Genomic DNA, 13,210 nt, shown 5'->3' on the forward strand with positions numbered 1-13,210 from the left:
GTGAAATAATTGGATATTAGAATGTCTGATCCTAATATAAAGATACATTTAGCAAAATAATCACATTCTTTCTCACACTCCCTCTTTCATTTTATTTGGAATTTAATTCCTTTGTGTGACTACTGCACTTCCCGAGAACATTCCAATCTCCAAATAAGTACAAATCTACCAAACAGTGCAGCAATTAGATATTAGAATGTCTGATCGTAATGTGAACAAATTATATATATTTATATATAGCAGATGGATAAGTATATACATGTACATACACACAAGGGCAAAATATTATACATACATCATTGTCTACTTTCCTATGAAAATAATATATGCATCCTTGCAGCAAGATACAGAAATGTCACAAGACATGGAACAAATATCAATATTCAAGTTTGAGAATGGTCAATAAGTAAATAAAATTATAGCCTACCCCCATATGCATACCATATTTCCCCCAATATAGACAATACACATCAACAAACAACACACTTCATTAATGTGTGACGTTCATAGATATATAAATTTTCCTTGATATGAATATGTGTAAAACAAAGACAGATCTTCTCACCCAACATATTGAGAAGCGTAATTGGTAATTCAATAGGTCCTCTACAAGAACACATCAGGATTCATATAAATGGTCCTCTTATATCCACTACTCAGCCTCCAGCTCAGCACTATTTAGATATACACGAACTCGGTCTAGGCGGACACTGACACAATATAATGGTTGAGATAAGCACTATTTCACAGTGGTGAGGAGGATGATCAATGTATATCCCATGTTGCGAGGTGAATGGCTAGAGAGGAGCGTGGTATCTCAATCAGCTGCTGCCTGTCGGTCTGAACTGAACCAGTTTTTTTTTTTTTTTTTTTGTGCCCAGCAAGATCCATCCAGTCAAGGACACCCTTATTAAGTCACACACTGCCGTCTATTTCCTCTCCACACTCCCTTCCTGACACCAGCCTATTAAAAGTACAGCCCCATATATTGCCATGCAACCTGCTCGCGATGTCAGCCTAGATCTGTGCCTGCGTTGGCCACGTGCGTCACTTTCATTTCTCTGCCTGTGATAAAAACGCATCGCATCTTGCACTGTCATCAATCTCCTTGTTTTATGGCTGATCGAGATACTGGTAGAGCGGTATAGGCCTATACAATGCAATCATATAAATTTGATCAAGTCTCCACTGCCTGTAAACTTTTGCTGGGCTCTAGGAGTCTATGTATTTTAGCCTATCACACATGACAATACATTCACATGCTTTGTTCATTTAAAGGCGGTTCGCAAGAACAATGATTCATCTTGTGTCCACGACTATAAAATGGGGTACAGGATATATATTAGATAATATGGTTTTCTCACCATAGGTATATCATCACACGTACACAATTACTCCTCCACATATTGACTCTTCCATGGCACCAATTCACTATCAGCTACATGTGGAACTGCTTTTCTCATGTACAAACTCTAGAAGTGTCCAGTGATTGACTCTCAAGATATATAACACTTCTAATAAGCAGACACAGACATAAACAAAGACCCATGACAGACAGACATATACACACACACACACACACTTATAGACACAAACACACACGGACACACTCCTAATGCACAGCATGCTATCCTAGACACACTTACAGCAGACAAAGGCAAGAGGAAGTGGGAGAAACAGCTCTAGTGGCCGTCTGCCTTGCCTGGTGGTGAAGTCAGTTTTTATCATGGGGAGAAAAAACAAACTGCAACAACAAAAACAACCTCTACACTCTACAGCCAGCCAGCCAGGGACAACATCTCAATCCCTGGCTGTTGCCTGCCCAACACAGATTATGTAGAATGACTGCCACCCGCTTCCTGCTTCCTTTATCACCTAGCAGACAATGGGGCTGTCTTGCGCATTAGACTGTTCCTCTCAGTTATTGACCAAAATTGTGTAGAGCAGTATAGTTGCAGTGCACTTATTTTGTTTTCATTTCTCTTTATATTTTCATTCATTCTTCTGCACACACATACTAACACAAATATTTCTTTTAGCTGAGATCCACATCAAACCAGTATTGCTTAAATTTCTCTAGTGAGTCTCTCAATTTTGTGCAGAAATGTAGGACTTGTGTAAACTAGTGCTTGAATCTTATCATACTGTGAGAATGACTTGTGACAAGCTTAGTACTATTTTGCTTCATGTTCCCCCCCCCAAAAAAAAAGTATCAGAAATTAAAATTAAATGTTGCATTGATTCTGTTGTGATGAAAGAAGAACAGCGGACCATGCAAAAAACAGTTATTGGATGCAGTATACTGTAAGCCTATAGGAAGAAATTTTTGCAGCAAGATTTTTTTTTGTGTGTGTGAATTGGAGTCAGTGACCTTTTAAGGGGCATGAAATTTACGCAAATTCCCACTGGCATTCAATGCATAGCTAGTGTAGACAAGAACTTTTGCATGCATTTTAATTTTGCAAATCTTGGCTTTTGCAAAATTTGCAAAATAAAATGCATGCAAAAATTTCTGGTGTTACATATATATGGCCATCATCTCAGATATATGTTTGTACATGTTTGTATGTGTGCATATAATGTGATGATATATATTACGAATATGCATGTATACAGCATACATACGCAGAGTTTGAATTCAAAATCAGCTATATCCAATTATGTCAGTTTGAAATATTTGAGAATAAAACTGCTGAAAAACAAGGAAAAGAATTTAAAAATATGTGATGTTTTAACAATATCTCTTTTTTGTTATTGTAATGAGTACAGTCTCATTGACCTTACTTCAGAAATTTGAAAGTGGTGTTCATCTGTCTTCAGATTCAAATTATCCATACTATAATACATATTTATATATATCAAACATATACATATGTATGTTTATATATATATATATATATATATATATATATATATATATATATATATATATATATACATATAAGTACATACACATGCATAATACAACTGAGACAGATACAGATATAAATGTTATCCAATTTCCTACTTGCATATGCTGTGAAATTTAATCACTACCCAAACTACAGAAGGATATCTGAAACTTATCACTTCAGTCACGGAAGTATAGTATTTTAGATATGACTTCTTTTTTTCCAAACTGGAACCGATGAGAGGCAATTATAGTCTTCAGCACAACTCCTGATTCCCAGTTAGGAAATTAATGCACATAGAGACAAGCTGAAACCAGCTGCCCAGACGCTGATTATCTACACCATATTATATCATTACCTTAGCCCTAGCTCTGAATTCTAAACGTAGCCAGTTTCAATATTTGATTCATTCCCATTGACACCATTATTGTGTTGTATTGCCACAAATGCAATTATTGCAAGGTCATCTCCAGTCACTGAATGATGTTTGGAAGATTTTATTTTTGTTTTGTTTTTTGTTCCTCTTTTTTTTTTTTTGGGAGGGGATTTGATGAAATCATATCTGGCACCACTAGACAGTTACAGAGTGTTTGTATAATTGGATTGACCCAAAACAATGCCATATGCTGCTGGCATATTCCTAATAAACGTTTGCATTTATATTGATAGTCACACTGTTCAAACAACTATAGCTAAATATAGGCATAAGGATAATATCAGAAAAACTCACAACATGCATCTAGTGGACAGAATAATCCATAGTCTAAATATGTAGTGATTATAAGCTGAAATGTTGCCATAACAATTTCAAGGGGGGGGGGGGGGACTATTGAGAGAGCTGCTGACACTGTGGTATATATATATATATGCAATTCATACAAACATCTCCAAGACTTTTTCGGTACAGAAATTTGATAATATGCACTAATTTCCACACTGGAATATCATCATTTCTACTTTTTACTTCTGGCAGTCATATTATAATCAAATGCTAGATTAGGCTTGCAGTTTAATTGCTTGATATAGATGTTTTAGTGCAAGTATAGTGATATGAAACATATACAATAACTGTCACCTAGAATAAGCCACAGGGGGTAGAATATGGCATTGAAGACCTGGGGAAAGATCCAATTTCAAAGTTTGCAACCCTGAGTTAGGTGATTGCAACCTGGTTTGATTTAAGCTTCCTGTGCTCTTCAATAATTGTACTTCTGCAAATAACCAGCACAACTAGCTATGACTTATTTTCATGAGTTTTAATGCATTTATTTGTGGCAGCAAGATGCTCTCAAAACAATTCATGTCTCTTAATATGCAGTGATCAGATGGAATTTGCTAGTCTTGTCATCATTACCAGTTTGTTGAATAACTATGGCTGTGATATGTCATTTTTTGGCACTGCTTAAAAATAGCATAAAACTTCTAATATATTTGTGTGACAAGTGTACTGCTACAAACATATCCACTTGTTTTTATTTCCTGAATGCATTGTACTAGGAGTTTGTCATTGAGAAAGTTTTGTGTTTTCATATCACAGGGCCCTGTGTGCTTGGGAGGTAACATGAAGTGACTTGCTTTAAAAAAAAAAAAAAGAACAATGAAAGTATTCATTGAAAAAGTTAATTTTTAGTGCTCGGTCGGATAAAACTAATTTTAAGTGTTTTTAAATCAAAACATAAAATAGTGTCACATGTAACAAGCAAAACATTTTACATACTTTTGTTTTTGCGCTGGTTTCTTGTTGCCCGGACCCTGTGACAATTTCCACACTTTGGGTGTTGAAATAAGAATATTTGTTTTATTTGGTCAAGATCCTTCAGCCATCATGTTAACTCTGTTTCTATGAAAAATTACTCAGCTTTTGCCCTTTTGTTCCATCAACATCAAGAAAAGCAAAAAGTTAGTTTGGGTTTTAATGTTGTTTGCTGGTCCCTCAAAGCAATACAAAGGCTCTAATCTGAAAGGCTAGGAAAAAACCTGGACTGATTACAGACTCAAAGCTCACACGGAAAAAGTGAGGTTTGTGATAAATTGATGTTAAGTTTATAAAGGTCAATTACTAACACACATGTTGGCAGAGTGTGCCATGTGGCAGTGGAATGACAAAATACTCTGGAAATGCCGAGTAGCAGGCACAATATAGGTGTCTGCTGCCCTCTTCAGATTCATACACGATATGTGGCATTCTAAATTCAATCCCTGTGTGTGAAAACACCATGCTCCTCTGCTACCAACATGTATAAAGCAAAAGTTACTTTAAAGATAAGTGCATATAATTATGCATTTATGCATGCATGTGTTTATATATGTATATACATATATACATCATATATAATGCCTTTAGATTGTGCGATACTATACATTAAATATTGTATATACATGTATGTTATTTTATAGATGTTCATACTGTACATAACTATTTTATACAGTGTGGATATAACATGCATATGTATGCACATGTACATGTACTTTGTATGTACATGTATACTATATATGGCTTGAAAAATATCCTTTGACTGCAATGCAAAATTCCTGCATTAGCTATCGCATTGTTCTCTAGGGCCCTGTGATCAAACCATTTGTTGACAATTATTTTGGAGTATGAAGAAATAAAGCCTTAGTCAGGAATAAGATCACATTCATATTGATGAGAAATCTTTGAAGAATCAAAGCATCCATGAGTTAACAGGGTTTAAGGGTTCAAGTTGTATCATAGGGTGATAAGTAAATGTAATGGAGTAATATACTCACAGCTCTGCCACTTTGGACGTCTTGTACTGCCTCTTTTCTAATCTTGCTTTCAGCATCTCGACCTGCGTGAGGAAAAACCAGGCTTAGTGTAAGTTGACAACGATACCAATTTAGTATGCATCCCTGAAATCACAGACCAATCAGCCTGAAGTGTGAGGATGTGCTTCTATCAAGTTAAACACTATACCTTAGTGCTCCTTCCAGCTTAATCACTTTCTCTTTTTGTCTTTTTCTGTCTTGTAGCCATGAGGTGTGACATATGGTTTTATACATGTATTTGTGTTTCATCAATTCTTTTGTAGTACCTCTTTACAAAAGAAACAAATCCTTCACCTTTCTATTTTCCTCTTCAAAAGTTATCCATCTTAAGTTGCATGAGTCTGATTTTGTTCACTTTGTGAATAGCTAGGTATAAAAAAAAAGAAAATCGAATGCTTCCTGCTGTACTTTTCTACTCCAGTCTAGAAAATGAATACTGACAATGTCATTGGCACTGTCTACTCAAAGCTTGCAATTCATGCAATTTATTTAGAGTGCAGCTGTCATGGCAGCATCTTGTGATAACATTCAGTCAGTCCCTTCAGTCATCACCATGGTAAAATGCAGTTTTTGCTATGTCTATTATGACTGAATGATATCAAGCCAAAATTATCCACATGACATCACAGTTTTGTAACAGTCCCACTGCTATGATGCTTATGTGGACATTCTTCGATCACATTATGTTTCCACATCAGCACAAGCAAGAGATACACTATAGTGACATCTCCATTGCCATTTTTGGCTCACTGGACCAATATGAACTAAAAGATGGCAATTAAAAAAGATCAAGTACACCAAGGTCACCTGAACTATACATTTACACTTGACATTGTATCTATTAGGGTGAAGAGTAATGCCTCTGTCCACTTCTGATCACAAAGGTTAAAGATATATGACCATATCTCTTTTACATCATGCATATTTTTTACCTGAAGGCCTACTTCTTTAAGTAAAAAAATTCTTAAAAACAGGATGCAATTTGTGTCTTGCACATTTTCCCACAATGAGTCTTTCTTAATCACCTCCACACTCTCAATATTTTTCATCTTTGATCAGGATTAATGAGACAAGAGACAATCAGTATTTGCTGCTAAATGTATGCATTTTAATATTAGCTTTAAAAAATTATTGTGCAGCAATGAATCTTGGGATGTATGATTTCAAGAGTTGAATGACATTTTCAACATTAGCTAAACATCAACATATTGCAAATGATCTCTAAACTCGCTTCTTGAAAGGACATGTAATTCAAATTTTCTTTTCCATTGCTTTGTATTTCACACATTTTGTTTTCACACATTTTGTCTACAGTACATTTTTTTCCCCTAAAATAATGCCATGAAGACTAAAGCCTTAGAAAAAGCTTTATTTTCAATGGACACAAAGACAAGATACATGATAGCCCATCCATGAATAATCCACGAATATAACTCATCAACTGTAGCCATATTGGTGCAGCATGCTGCTCATAGCTATGTATACATGTGTGTGAATAATATGTATATACATACACATATATGCATATGACTCATCACAACAAAAGCCTGGTGAAGTGACTGAGCATTTCTGATGTTGCTCCTTATTTCCAGTCCTCCTAGTACTATTTGAGCTGATATTTGATTTCTTCAAGTTTATTTCAAAATAGGCCATATCTACTACAGAGATGGCAAGAAAGCAGATCACAAGAAATACAGAATCTTGAGAAAATTGACTGTGAAAATACCCTGTGATATGCTTCATTAAAGATGAATGTTTTAAATTTACAACCCCTTTTAAGATTTTGAAATTTGGACAGGAAGTAGTCAGAATAACCAATTTGTATCTTTAACCCATTGAGGACGAGTCCTGAGTATATTCGGGCAAGCGTCTATGGGAAATGCATGTTGTAGCAAAATCGAACCATCCTCAATGGGTTACGAAAACTGTTTTGTTTTAATAGGGAAATCACCTTTTTCTTTCATTTCAACTTTGATGTCTGCAACTTATCAGAGAAATGTGATGACAGGTCATATATGTGTATATATACTTACAAATACATATATATTCATGTATACATAAATGTACATCAATGCAGCTTGTATAGGAATATATATATATACATACCTTGCGTGTGAGGAAGAGAATTGGTGAGCAACATGCAAAGTGCAGATGATGATGATGAGATGACTCCTGTTGGATGACAATGGACATGATGAAGGGGGAGGGGGAGGGGCGCAGGATGAGACAGAAACACAAGGATTATACAGGCAGACCAAATCAAACAAGGAGATAAACAAACATAAATATATGAAGTGAGTGGGGAGGGGAATATATACAGATATATAAGATATATGAAAAGAAAGAGAGAGAGAGTGAGAGAAGGGATGTAGAAGATATAGATAAATTTGAATGGGTAGGTATGTTTTTGATGGAAATATGTGGTAGGTTTTGATTGAATTGGAAGTACACCAATATGGTAAAGACAGAAGAAATAAACAACATGGGATGAAGAGAGTAAAATTGAATACCAGGAGTGCATAGAGATGCAGAAGGTGAAGTCAGGAGAATAAAGAAAGTGAGATAAAACAGAGTTTCCATTTAAAACCAAAAAAAAAAAAAAAATCATAATTGCCACAAGGAGAAATGGATTATGATCCATAGGAATGTGTCAGATTAATCACATTGAGAAGTAGAGATTTTGTGACATTTGAGTTGTGTGGGGAAAAGAATCAATGGATATTATGGAGAAGGGTAAATTTATTAACAAGGAAAGTAAAGCAGTTGAGAGAAAGAGTGAAGTTAGGAAGAGACATGTGTAAGATAAACATATAAACCACATTGGGCAAGTATGTGATAGTGCAAAATAGGAGGTCCATTCGGGCGTCATGAAATGAAACACAGTGTGAAAAGTGGGATTACAGGGAAACAAAAACATTGAGGAGAGATAGAAAGAAAATAAAATTAAGAGGAAGTAAATGTATATACCCGGAGCCTCCAAAAAAAAATTAACTTGTCCCATGAAATAATGCCTCAGATTTTGTTTGCATCCTTCATCTCTGACATTTGAGTCAATGCAATTTATGTCTAGGCATGCAAGGTAACACACAGAGAGCCAATACATAACTAGCGCAGCAAAGGTGGAATGATTTTCAGTGTCAGGAAGTAGCCCTCTGACATCTGAACAAATCCCTCACGCACGTCACTAGACACTTTGCTGCCTAGGAATATCTGTGATATTTCTAGCGGAAGGTAAAAAGAGGGATGCACCACTTTACGTAAATCTCTTGATAAAGGATGTTTCTCTGTGACATGAACCAGCAGGCATTACCTCATTATAAAAGTCTCCAAATATAACATTAAGCATGGTTAGCTGATATTCCAGCAGTTGGCAAAAGACTGATTTGCAATAATATATGCACAAATCACTTTCATTTTCCAAAAATTGGAAATTACTTTTTGTATTTGAAATCACTGGTTTGATTTTTTTTCCCTCAGAATTTCAGACCTTTTTTGAAAGTACTGTAATCACTGAAGCATGAACATCTCCATTTTCATTTCAAGAAATGGAAAAAAATAATCTTTCAATTTATAACAGGTCTTGGAATTTGGTGAACGTGTCAGTCATATGCCAAAACGCAAACAAGAAAGAGGCAGCAATTAATCATAATTGTAAATCAATATGTCATCGATGGTGGATGCAAGATGCCAATTTTTAGCCAAGGACACAAAATCAGTGATCCCATCTCTCAATGTTTCAGACTCAAATATGTTAAGCAGAAACCAGATGAAAAAAAAAAAAAAAAAAAAAAAACTCTTGAGTGGCCCTTGATGAAAATACAATGGTAATGCACAAATAATTCCCATGCCCCTGATCCCATGTGACAAATGTACAACAAATATTCACAAAGTTTACCTCTTGCACAAGTTGTTTGCTTGAAAGCACAGCAGCCATTGCCTAAGCAGTAGCAACATACATCATTGCTTGGGATTTGTTTTTCTTCTCTCAGATAAACATACAAGTCAATACCGATGTGATTTGTCCAACAATTTTCATTCATCATCAAATTCACAGCTTTACAAAGATAGATAACAGCAGATAAATCACTGAGAAGAATTTGGCATATTCTTCAGCACCATCCTGGCAACAAGATACAGAAATATAACATAGGTCCCGATTGGGATCCTTTGCATCCTAGTAAGCATAGTACATACATCATGCAGTTCGTTGGTGAGAGCAGCAATGCAGGCCTGTCCACAGGCTGCATGAACCATATTAAGTACCCATCTCTCCCTTTGTACACCTCACATCTTATGTGTGTGTGCTCCTGTGTCTTTGTATCAAGATTCAAACATGCCTCCCCCTCTTAATTTTGTAATATCATATTGACTTCATCAACATCAGATTTCACCTTGAATGAAACTAGATTCTTAAGGAGGACTGTATATTTTGACATGACCAGTAAATATTTTGTTCACAGCTGATGTTAGCTGGACATGACTCTCACAAGATATATATAGATCTACCAGATGAAAGATTGAAGATGGGGAAGATGCTAAGATATACATGAATGGTAAGTATAACAAGTTCATGTGTGAAAACACTGGGTACAAGTATATCACAAAACCTTAGAATATTTAGGGAGATATAATGAAAAGTGACAGAGTCAAGTATATGATAAGAAAAGAGGTTGTACACAGCTGAAGAATATATCACAGAAATGTCACTTCCTTACTATCAGGTTGTATAGCAAAGGAAACTTTGGTGTCAAAAAAGTCATTTTTATCACAGATCAGCTGCATATTCCAAATCTGTTTACAGCTCTCAATTTATCAATTAATCAACAAATGCAACTTGATTTTCACTATTATAATTACAAAAGTATCTTTAAGCCTGGAATAAACCCTTGTTATGTTTCCCATATACCTCATTTGGCAAAAAGAATGTATTTCAGAGTGTACAGATAGCCACTTGTTAATCCCTACCAGAATGTATTGCCCACATCCATTGAACTAAATTGTGAACTGTCAAGTAAAGCCAACATGCTTGGCCATATTTCACAATGCCAGAGTGGAAGTGTGTAGAAGTGTGTAGAAGTGTTCATTTCTCACATGCCATATCAGGACAACATATGTCGGGGGACATTATACTGCACCACTTTCGAGTAAAGACTGCGACCACTCTTTGTACAGGTTATCATGCAGGCAAATCTGAACCGGTGCACCAGTGGGGGCATGAGAAGTGAGTTTTTACCTGTCTCTTGCTCTCTTCAGAAGCTGACTGGATGTCTGAGTCTGACGGACATCTCCCATCCCCATCTTCGCTGGGTGTGTTGATCTACAGTGACACACAAATGAGGTGAATTTACTCAAACATCTCCTTTTTTTGTTTAATCACACAATCACACCTACCATATGACTTTCAAACAAGGATAACAGATTTTGATTTAAACCCATATAAATGAGGCTTCAAGTTGAATTTAGAGTTGAATGGACCAGTCCTGGATAGGCTATGCAGGTTTAGGACACTGTGCAAAAGTGGCTGCAAATGTACTTCTTGTGGGTTTTAAACAATCCCTGTTAAGTTTTTTTTTATGGTTTGTTAAATAATAATCATTGTGAATATCATTCTGAAGAGGAATGCACCCAAAGTCAGATATGAGCAAAACAATGGAAACCTACTGTAATGAAATCGCTTTGAATAATGCAAGACAGAATTCTACTCTTTTTTTTTTTTTGTCTCAAGCAAAGGTTTCAGGATACCCTGCTCTCATGTCCCATGTGGACTGAATATGTGAATTTTGATAAAGCATCTAACTAAATAATGTACGAATATGGACTGTATTTTAAAATGGGGAAAAAAGCAAACAAACATGTTTTGTCACATGCTATACTTTGGTCATGAAATGTCAAATAATGATATGTTAACTGTTCAGACTTTCAATTATGCAAGTATGCAAGTCGTCATCATACAACAGCCCATCAGAGAGGACTATATCAAGGTTGCTCACTGAGCAAAACTCATAACAACGAGAGGATACTCGGATCACCTAAATAGGAATCAGCAGCATTCATATTCTACATCTGTTGATGTACCCTCCAACTGTCAAAATTTCAACCATTACACAACATATAGAATAGATGGTCCCGAGCTGCCCGACTACAAGCAAATTGCGTCGTATATGATGCATGTACCCACGTCCTCGTGAAACCCCAACAGACTCATAGAAGCATCTTTGTGTGTCAGAAGGTATCATTTCTCTCCAACTATCACTTCGCCACACCAGATCAGCCACACAGCCCAATACCTCAATGGCCTGCCATGCAGCTCAGTTGCCCACGCGGCATGCGCTCGCAGCTGTTTAATTTAGCGTATCCATGTAGAGAATACACAGTGCTGTTTAATCTAACGTACACGTGCCCCATTGTGTGTGAAGTGCAGTAATTGTAAATGAGGGCATTCAGCTTGGCAAGGAAACAATTGCACACATTCAATAGGCTCCCAGGGAACAGAAAGGATTCATTTGAGTGGTTCTTAGAGAATGAGAATCCATCAAGTAAAGAGAAATTAAAGGATCAGTTTATTCAAAAATTGCCAAAAATCTTATTATCTTTCAATACTCGAGCTAAGAGCGAATATCTTTCTCTGCTGGAGATATGGGTAATGTTTGTTTGTCTTTTTTCAAATTTGCAATTTACCATCAATGTCCTAAGATATATACTTAATCATAATGCAAATGATTTTACTAGCAAATTTTTATTGAATATGTGCTACATCATATTTCATGTCCATTTTTAGTAAAGAAACAAATTTCTTACACCTTAATCTTATGAGTATTAGCAGAAGTGTTTCATACCTTAACAATCAATTTGATGAAACAAATTATAATTCAAACATTCTAAACTAATGTACAACTTTGAATATTTTTTTTCCTGTGATTTGATTAGTAGATAAACTAGTTTATTCTGTAGCCTCATCAGTCTTGAGGTTGGAGCCTACACCACCCTGATGCTTTAAATCTGTTTTTTGTCAATCAAGTCACATAATCTATACTTTAAATACTTAAAGCCCTTGATGTGCTTCAACAAGTGAATTCCTGTCTTGTATGTACTGAAATACCTGTGTGTATAAAATGGGAGCAAGAATTTTTTAAAGAAATGACAGGCTAGTGATAACATAATGTGAACGATAGGAAGTATCATTCCTGTGTTATTGGTCTGTCAGACAAGCTACATACAAAAAGAGATGTAAAAGTGATTTTCAAAAAGATGAATTTACTACATTTATGCCAAGTGTTCTACTGTATCTATCATGTCTACCAGTCTAGACAGATACTATCATACAAAATGAATATAGTACAATAGAATGAAGGTATACTACAAACATAAAAGGCAAGGATGGATAAAAGAGTAATTAAAGGAACTTTAATGAGGGATGTTAGTCCAGTTATGTTAGTCTGATAAGAAAGAGTAAATTCTCATGAGTACATCAGTTAAGATATCAAAATTGGATGAAAATTAAGGAATTTATGAACTTGGTGAGTTTCGTT

The 13,210-nt window shown here is 35.6% G+C and overlaps 1 protein-coding gene across 3 annotated transcripts in view; it reads right to left on the minus strand.

Moving 5' to 3' along the window:
- Positions 1-13,210, minus strand: part of LOC140234378 (regulator of G-protein signaling 7-like) — an 86,296-nt gene that overhangs the window by 26,083 nt on the left and 47,003 nt on the right. For 2 of the 3 annotated variants that reach the window (XM_072314438.1, XM_072314435.1), the window contains exons 8-11: positions 10,915-10,998; positions 9,577-9,618; positions 7,788-7,853; positions 5,643-5,704 (exon numbers count right to left, since the gene is read on the minus strand). In XM_072314438.1, the coding sequence (XP_072170539.1) occupies positions 5,643-5,704; positions 7,788-7,853; positions 9,577-9,618; positions 10,915-10,998 (254 nt within the window). The remainder of the gene's footprint in view (positions 1-5,642; positions 5,705-7,787; positions 7,854-9,576; positions 9,619-10,914; positions 10,999-13,210) is intronic. The other variant, XM_072314441.1, reaches the window with a different exon arrangement.

This window comes from Diadema setosum, chromosome 1 (assembly GCF_964275005.1).
Source record: "Diadema setosum chromosome 1, eeDiaSeto1, whole genome shotgun sequence".
Taxonomy (NCBI): Eukaryota; Metazoa; Echinodermata; class Echinoidea; order Diadematoida; family Diadematidae; genus Diadema; species Diadema setosum.